Here is an 8,655-nt window from a genome sequence, read left to right as displayed (position 1 = left end):
GACTTGCCATTATGGAAGGGTCTCTTCACATTCCTGTGCAGCCTTTAGGAATTCCTGCCAGGGTAGGGTAATTCTAGAAGTGACTTTTAAACTCTTACATTTCACCTGTGGCATTTGACATCTTTTTTTTTGAAGACTCTGCTTTACCTTTGCAGATATTTACATAGGAAACTTGTATATGTATAATCTTGTAAGGTTATCTTAACCACACAATTGCTGGGTTAACTTTGGCACAAGGGAAATTGTGTTTTGGTTTGAGATTGTCATAGAATCATAGAACAGTTAGGGTTGGAAAGGACCTTAAGATCATCCAGTTCCAACCCTCCTGCCATGGGCAGGGACACCTTGAACTAAACCATGCCACCCAAGGCTTCATCTGGCCTGGCCTTGAACACTGCCAGGGATGGAGCATTCACAACCTCCCTGGGCAAGAAGTCATACCAGGAAGTGATGCTCAGTTCCAGTGTGGTAAGCTACTTCTTATCAAGTATTTATTTGATGATACATGATATATTTACTAGAAATATATTTCCCTAGCTCTACCAATTCACTTTTGCTTGAAAGCTCCAGTCTAGGGAAGAGAGAAGCTGTAGAGTTGAACTATGTGGCATGTCTTAGGGCTGGAGAATCTCTAAGCAGGAGAAAGTAACTTCAACTTCCTATCAATCAGGCAACAGAGGAAACTACATGATGGGAGAGTGGTGACATGCCTACGATGCCTGGCGTAGATCAATCTGGTGGCCATATATATACATACACATACAAGGTCATGCATTTTCCTCAAGCACTGATACCAAAGAGACCCAAGTTCAGCTGCCTGGAGTTGTAGCTGAATAGTGCTGAATAGTGCTCTGCACTATTCACAACAGATCTCTGGTAAACCACCCTTGCTCTGTGTTAATACAGCTTGTTCTGTCTGATTAGTTGGAAGAGCACTGATAATGAATGGGAAGCAGCTTTAGGAAAGGGTTTTTTTCCCTTTGTAAGTTAACTCTCTTCAGAGTGAAATCTTTTCTCCTGTCCATGTTTAGATGGAGCATGTTTCAGTATTTTCTTTTCATCCTTTTTAATTTGCTTACAGTGAGCCCAAACATCTCCTTTCTCCTTCCCTGAGATCTGTTTGAGAGCCCTAGCCACTGCCTCAAGATGTATGCACTTCAAAAAGGTCAGCTGTACAAAGTTAATGCTTTATTTGGGAATTCTTACAGCAAAGTTGTCCAGTGGAGTATTGAAAAATGCAGTCCAAGGCAAGGAACTAAGTACACAGAATGCAATCATAAAAATAATCCTAAGAAATCAGTGGGTCCTCTTCAGTCCTCCTTTACTTGCAAAGGAGCAAGGGGAAGCTAGGAAATGTTATTTGCCAATAAACCGAGGTGGTCGTTTCTCCTTGAAGGCAGCCATCCCCTCCTGCCGGTCTCTTGTGGGAATGTTCTACATGTAAGGAAAAAAAGGTACGTTTTTCATTGATAAGTCTGATATGTTTTTAGCTACTGATTAATTTGGCAGTAGTAGTCTAAGACCGCTTTTCCTTCAGTGATATATTAACTGCTACCTTTCATGTGTTGCAGTTAGGTAAATAAGAGACTGGGTTGTAGTGTAAATCACAAGCAAAGCACCTAAGACAAAGGCCATAGACCAGAGACCTAAAGAGGAAAACAAGTTTTCCATAAGTTTAATGCTTTACCATCTTAAAATACACCGAGAGGCATAGCAGTTACATTGTTCCATTAGCTGAGAAAGGTGCATGCTCTCAGAACTTGTCAAAAAGAGTGACTACAGGAGAAATCTGGATTTAGTTTAAAACCATTTTTAAGACTCATCCTATAATTAACATTATTGAAACCAAGACTGCACAATTACTTCAGACAAAGGAGTACTTAAGGAAGGACTGTGGTCTCAGGCAGGCAGAGAGAAGCAGCTATGCATGACACAACAATTAATATTCCTAAATAGAGATCTGGAACTGGTTTCAAGTATGTTCTCAAGAGTTTTAGATTTAGCTGTTAGTGCTCCCTTATGGAGAGGAAAATAGTAAGAGGATGATGCGAATAGCTGGCTTTAGGAAATACACATTTGTTCCTTTCAGGAATGCATTATGAAGTTAACCAACCTACCTGGGCATAGCACATTCCCTCAATAGCCATCCCTGATGCAATGTCAACCTGGGGATGAGAGGGCAGGAGTGAGTTCTGGCTGAAGCATCACCCTAAAAACACTTCATAACCCTCAAATCAATAACCATTCTCTAGTAGTGAGGGACCTTCACTCCTGTATTAGAAGAACAGTGTTAACATCTGTCTAAAATTCTGCCACATTAATTTTGTTTTTAAAGAAAAAAAGTCTTTAAAACCTCTGGCAAGGTTTTCAATGTCTCGTCAAGGTATGGATTATAACTCATCTGTCTCTTCATTCACCTCAGTATGTGAAAGAAAAATAAGTTACCTCCATTCCTCTGTTTATTGCCAGTTTTCCCATTTTCACAGCAAATGGAGCCTTTATTGAAAACAAGACAAAAACCAGTCAACTAAACCAAACCACAACAAACATTTAAAAATAAAGCCGCATCAGTTTATAATAGTGTAGCTGCTGCATCATTTTCCTAGCACCAAGGGACCTTTTTACATACAGAAGTTTGCAGCAAGTTGGTAAGTATTTTTAAGAAGCAATTTGGTGTTATCTGCAGTTGACAGAGGTACACAGTGCCAGGTGTCGGTGTGCTCTGCAGCTCTGCATAACCACAACTGGGAAGTAAAACTGTCCTATGGGTTAAGCAGTTGGATGTTAATGCTTGTTCCTACAGAAACTGCATTCACAAAAAGGACAGAGTTAAATGACCTGCAGGAAACAAGGCTCTTGTATTTCGTAGAACTGAATTTCAGTTGTTTGCCCTCTCTCAGAGGAAGCAGAACTGCCTTTACACTGACTTACAGGTACAATGCACTGACCTGAGGAAGGATTTCTTTGGCCAAAGTCAATGCTCTCTGGTAAGCTGCATCTCCTTCGTTGTTTTGTGGCACAGTGTGATTTACTAATCCAATTGAGGCAGCTTGTTGTCCATCAATCTGTCTACCAGTGAAAATGAGTTCCTTTGCAAAACCTATTCCAACACATCTGGGCAGGCGCTGGGTTCCACCTTACAACAACAGCAAAAACACCATTGTCCATTTCTGAGAAATACCCCAAAACAACAGTGTTTTGTCCTCTTACATAACAAGGTTTGTGTTTCTTTAAGAACTGCTAGCTGAGTATGTCAACATTTTGCAAGGCATCTGAAAGGCTTGAGAATCTCTGAGTATTGTGATAAACAGGAAAAAGTAAATGGACTTTCCTAAATTCATAGCAAGTCCAAGACAGGGCTTGGAACAAAACTCTTTGTTCACCTATCTTTTGGGTCACTATAAGATGCTGCTTCTAATTTACAGTCAAAACACTTCAAGTGCTCTAATGGTAAAATATTTACTATACTGCTGGGAAAGTAAGAGACTGAAGACTTAAGGAAGGTTACCTGCTCCAGGAAGAAGGCCCCTTGTGGTCTCAATAAGGCCCATTTTAGCTGATGAAGCTGTTTGTTAAAAAAATAAATACAGGGTTTAGGTACTTCTTGATCTTTGTAACTACAGATTTTCCATAGCGAACTGATTAACGAAACTACAGACTGCCAATACTGAGCTGGAACTACTCCTCCAGGAAGCTGGAAAGTCTGAATACTACAGTGGTTATCAACACCCATCTCGAGTCAGCTGAGGGACGTGTAGTACTGGCTTCTTACCCCTAATGTAGCCATTTTATCTAGAAAAATGAACCTTGGGTCCATTCTAGATGGAACATGGAAGATGGAAGAGTGGAAACAAAAGAACAAGTCTTCCACTCTAGGCTGATTTAAGTAGGGAAGGTTAGATCTAGCCAGAGTGCTGATGCAGTATTACATGATAATAACTATTTAATTCTACCAAGAAATAGTCCTCTGAAATAATCCTAATCTTGTCTAAAACTAGGCTTTGCTTTTTTAAGCAAGGAAACTGCTTTCCCATCAGTAACTAAATGTCACAGGTTTGGGACAAACATCTGTTCATTTCCTGAACTGTGCAAGTTCCTCTCTCTGGATTCCATCACCAGTCAGCTATCACTTGTGCAAGTTCTCTTTAAAATACAATCACCAAATACAAGAAGATTCCTATTTTAAGCAACACACAAACCTGCTACTCGAAGGTCACAAGCTAATGCCAGTTCTAGTCCACCACCCAGTGCATAGCCATCTATTGCAGCAATTGTGGGTACAGGCAGAGCCGCTGCAGAAGAGAACACAGATTATACAGTTTTGTTCTAGAAGTTCTGTTCCGTTCACATCACGAATTTCAGTGCTTAAATGTTAAAGCTTTTAAGGAGTTCTCAAATTCAGAATGGCTCAGGAATTCATATTTCTGCCACAAGATTTCTGACTGTCTCTAAATGGTAGGAACTGTCTTCCTGTACTTCTCCCTTCTTTGTGAGAAGAATGCAAAACATTCTTCCTGCATGTGAAGAAGCACGCAAATACAAATACTGCAGCACAAAACAGGCTGAACTGTCTCCTTACAAATGCATGGTGTGACTAGCCAGCTGTTGCAGTTAAACAGAGATATCATTCCTGATCACTGTTACAAGGATTGGCCTTTCTGCTGCTTCCCTTAGGCAAGGCTCCTGAACTTGGTAAACACTGTTATCAGCTGAGGAGCCTGAGGTACGTGGAGATTAGCTGCTTGATAAGACACCTTTTAAAATACTCAGGGAGCTGGAAGCAGACTTCAGCCATGCTAGTTCTATGCTGTAACTATCCCCTGCACCCCCAACTGCTTCTCTGGCCTGAGAGACAGGGTCATTTTCTCTACGCCGTTGTTTGGTTTTTAATCAATGCAATTCTTACTGTTATTTTAGCCAGATTTCACTTTGGTGTTCCTCCCTAGTGAGAGCAGAATAAGTCAGAAATAGGGGCAGAAAATCAACTGCAGAAGTCTATACTTCTTTCAGGGAGGAAAAAAAGAGGCGGGGAAGAGGGCTATAGGTACAAAACCTCTGACATTTAACAAATCCATGTAGCAAATCCATCCAAAGATCCAAATCCATGTTCTTAGGTCACTGCCATATGATGAGTACTTCTGAGCATGTACTGAAATTGGGACAAACAACAGAGCTCATTTCATCTAGCATTGTCTCCCAAGAAATACACAGAACTGCATATAGTATCCTTTGTTGTAGCAGATACTATATGCATGTGTGTGTGCTATTCTTCATCATGGATAAGGCATCCTGTGTTTGGAGTGGCACCAGGATATTGGTATTTAAGTCTAATATGATCTTTGTTTCTTGCATAAGCTGGAGCCATTTGCGAAAGCTACTCCTAAATGGGTAACTTGCTGGGCTTAGCATCCTTCCCCTCCTGGAACATTCCTAAATGTCTCGGTACAGGCAGTCAAGGACAAATTTCCTGAGAGAATTATTTACCTATTTCATCCATGAGATTCCTCAGCCTTTTAACAAAGTGCCCAACTTCTGCATCATCCATCTGTGCACGTTCCTTTAAGTCTGCACCTAAATAAAGGATTAAAAGGTTAGAATCCAGGAACAGGGAAAAGACATCTGAACTGTGTTCCCTCCTGTCTCTCTTGGAAGACAGACCATTTCAGAAGTCACAATACAGTGTTCTGGTTAAGCAGTGTCAGTGGAGGTTGGAGTGGGGCCATTTGGGCTGGAACAGTGGCTAGGCTGCTGTTCTGTGCCCTTTGAACAGATTTCAGAGAGCACGAATCACTGTATGTAACGATGATAATCCACAAAACTGGAAATCAAGGACTCCAAATACCAGAGGTACCTGTGCTTGAAGACAGTTATAAATGGAAAACAAATAGTAGCACTATTTGTGGAGCTCATTCTATCACATCTTCATCACCAAAGCAAGCCAAGAGGCAGAGAGAACAATGTTTGTTATTTGCTACACAAAAGTCAGCCTGTTCTATCATGCATTTCCAACTGCTTTCCTGCATGATCTGATCAGCACGCAGCCCTAAGAGGCATCAACGTTTGTAAGCTTGCAGAACCTTTGTCACTTACCAGCACAAAAGACACCTTTCACCTCGCTCTTGAACAGCACCACACGAACCTTCTCATCAAAGCGGAGCTGTTCCAGAGCACTGAACAGCTATGAGAGAGGGAGTACAAACAAGAGAAGAAAAACTTGTAAGCATCTGAATCTGTATACCTGAATTACAGCAAGCTCCTAATCTATGATAAAAATTCTTTTTCTCCCCCTGCAGGGGCCAGAATTTCCTGGAAATCACGTATGTGGAGCCAGGAGAATCCTTCCACAACACCCTCAGAATGAGATGTTTCTACATCTCTTTCTTCCATTCAGAGATAAACCTTTCCTGTACCTTAAACTCCCCTGTAATTACGCAAGTAAGGACACTAACTTGAGTTAGCTAACTAAAATAACTCCAGTTATTAGTTAATAGCGCATGGTATGTTGATAGTGCAGTATCAACATGCCATGGCCTCTTCTCTTCAGGCTAACCTGCCCCAAGGCAGTCTCCCACTCTTCAGCAAAACATCCAGTTTTTGTTTCAGATTTCCCACTACTGTTCTTACGGCAGTTAGTTATTGATCATGATTCCAAACACGTTCACAGGCCAGGCCCATACTCACTTCATTTATAAATACTTTTCCCAATGAATTTCTCGCGTGGGGTCGGTTCATTAGGATTTCAGCAATACCTTAGTAATAGGAGACAATTTCAGTTATACTTCATTTAAGTTCTCTGACACAGTAATTCAACTGGGAACAATATCTGCATGTGCTGCATCTTCTCTTTCCTGAAAATGCATATAAAGTGTATTCTAAAACAATTAGTTATTTAAAAGTGGAGGTGGTAGACCATGTCTATGGAACCCAGTTATGCAGGGCAGCTGTGAAATTCAGCAGCACTGTGAATAATATAAATAAATAAAGCAGACATTTAAAAAGAAAATGACAGCCAAGTATATATGTGTTAAAATCATTGCAGGGAGAGAAAAAAGACCAACAAACCCAAATGATCCATCTTAGGTTTCTGTTTAAAATGCAATTAAATTCAGGTTTTCTTGCCCAGTCTTCAGGTGCTGAGGCGCTGGCACAGGGTGCCCAGAGAAGCTGTGGCTGCCCCATCCCTGGCAGTGCTCAAGGCCAGGTTGGACACAGGTGCTTGGAGCAAGCTGCTCTAGTGGAAGGTGTCCCTAGACACCTTGGTTTGGTTGGAACTGGATGAGCTTCCAACTGGGTTGGAACTGGATGAGCTTTAAGGTCCCTTCCACCCCAAACCAGTCTGGGATTCTATGATTAATTACAAAACTCATCCTCCTGGGATTGCTGTTTGAATGAGAGCAGCACACACTGGTCACCCTCACTTCATGCTTCAGAACCATTCTGAATTGCAGCTCCATTTAATTTCAATTTAGCAAGCTCATCAGTGAAAGGACTTCAAAGTCCGTAAGTCCAAGCAGAAAACTAAGACCACAACATCCACCTACTTCTCCCTTGCACTTGTGTTTTGTAAATCATTATCCAACGTTTTCTGTATGCTTTGGCAGGAAAAAAACCCTGCCGTTTCCTTGTCTGGACTTCTGCTTGCTTCCCAGGCCTTAACATTGGCAGATGCTCTTGCTGCTGCTGCTGCAGGTGCACAGATGCTCCTCACGTCTGTCACACTTGCTCCTTCTGCCCTGCTGGGAGGTCTGTGTCTATTTCTCTGCCTGTGCCAATGGCCAGTCAGTGAACAAGCGACATGTCACACAGGAACAGAGACACAGGTAACAGGCACCCGCAAACAATGGAAACTCACCATTCCAGTAACTACATCCGTGTGTATGCAAAACTACCAGGAAGTGCTTACAAGCTCTTGCAGAGGTTGCCCTTACCATAAAGTAATTCCAGTGGCAACCTGCACCAAAACTCAAATTACTGCTTAGTGCCCCATGCAGAGGCATGCCGTGGTCCTACCCTACCTTTAGCACTGTGCATCACTAAGACCAGAAAAATCTAAGGTATGCAATCCAGAACTTGTATCAGTATCTCCTGCATATATAACTTTAAAAATGGATCTGGTTGGTTATTTGGCAGCTGTGCCCTTGAAAAGCATCAAGGCATAGCCTGAAGCAAAGATACCGTAAGCACCCTGCCTGCTATGAACCCTGTGGGGCGTCGGTCACCCGCTGGGCTAGGAGGGGCAGCCCGAGTGCGGCCGGGCCGGCCGCAGGAGCTGGGGACACGCGGTGCCACCAGCGCCGGGTCCGGAGCCGGTCCGTTCTGCCCCGGAACTGGTGCAGCGAAGCCCAACGACGCGCTCCTCCCGCTCGCAGCACCGCGGAGCCGGCCTGGCCCCGCTCAGCACTGCGGGCAAAGCGGCGCCGGGGCCTGCCCGCCTCCCCCGGGGAGCGGGTGGGGCGGGTCCCGCCGCACTCACCGCCGCTCTCCCCGCCGGCCGCGCTCACCAGCACCTCCGCGCCCCGCCGCGGGGCGGCCCCGCCATGGCCCCAGCGCAGCAGCTCGCGTCCCGCCCGGCCCAGCCGCAGCATGGCTCCGCGATCCGCGGCCCTCGGCACGCTGCCGGAGGGGGGCACTGCGCTTCGGAGGAGGAGGAGAAGG

The 8,655-nt window shown here is 43.7% G+C and overlaps 1 protein-coding gene across 3 annotated transcripts; it reads right to left on the bottom strand.

Moving 5' to 3' along the window:
• Positions 1-1,166: 1,166 nt before the first annotated feature.
• On the bottom strand, positions 1,167-8,636 carry ECHDC2 (enoyl-CoA hydratase domain containing 2). Of its 3 annotated transcripts, none has more exons than XM_065673325.1 (10): positions 8,502-8,636; positions 6,682-6,749; positions 6,091-6,178; positions 5,485-5,571; positions 4,200-4,292; positions 3,509-3,565; positions 2,949-3,136; positions 2,446-2,496; positions 2,118-2,165; positions 1,167-1,434 (listed from the first exon to the last, which is right to left on the bottom strand). In XM_065673325.1, the coding sequence occupies exons 2-10, from the start codon at positions 6,730-6,732 to the stop codon at positions 1,357-1,359; spliced, it is 741 nt and encodes a 246-aa protein (XP_065529397.1). In that variant the 5' UTR covers positions 6,733-6,749; positions 8,502-8,636; the 3' UTR covers positions 1,167-1,356. The 3 variants fall into 3 exon arrangements, with proteins under 3 accessions (XP_065529397.1, XP_065529395.1, XP_065529396.1); XM_065673323.1 differs by having other exon boundaries at positions 8,474-8,635; XM_065673324.1 differs by lacking the exon at positions 6,682-6,749.
• Between the last annotated feature and the right edge of the window lie 19 nt (positions 8,637-8,655).

The sequence above is a fragment of the Lathamus discolor genome, chromosome 3 (genome assembly GCF_037157495.1).
Source record: "Lathamus discolor isolate bLatDis1 chromosome 3, bLatDis1.hap1, whole genome shotgun sequence".
Classification (NCBI taxonomy): Eukaryota; Metazoa; Chordata; class Aves; order Psittaciformes; family Psittacidae; genus Lathamus; species Lathamus discolor.
The sequence above is the reverse complement of the archived record's forward strand: the minus strand, read 5'-3'. Positions and strand labels throughout refer to the sequence as shown.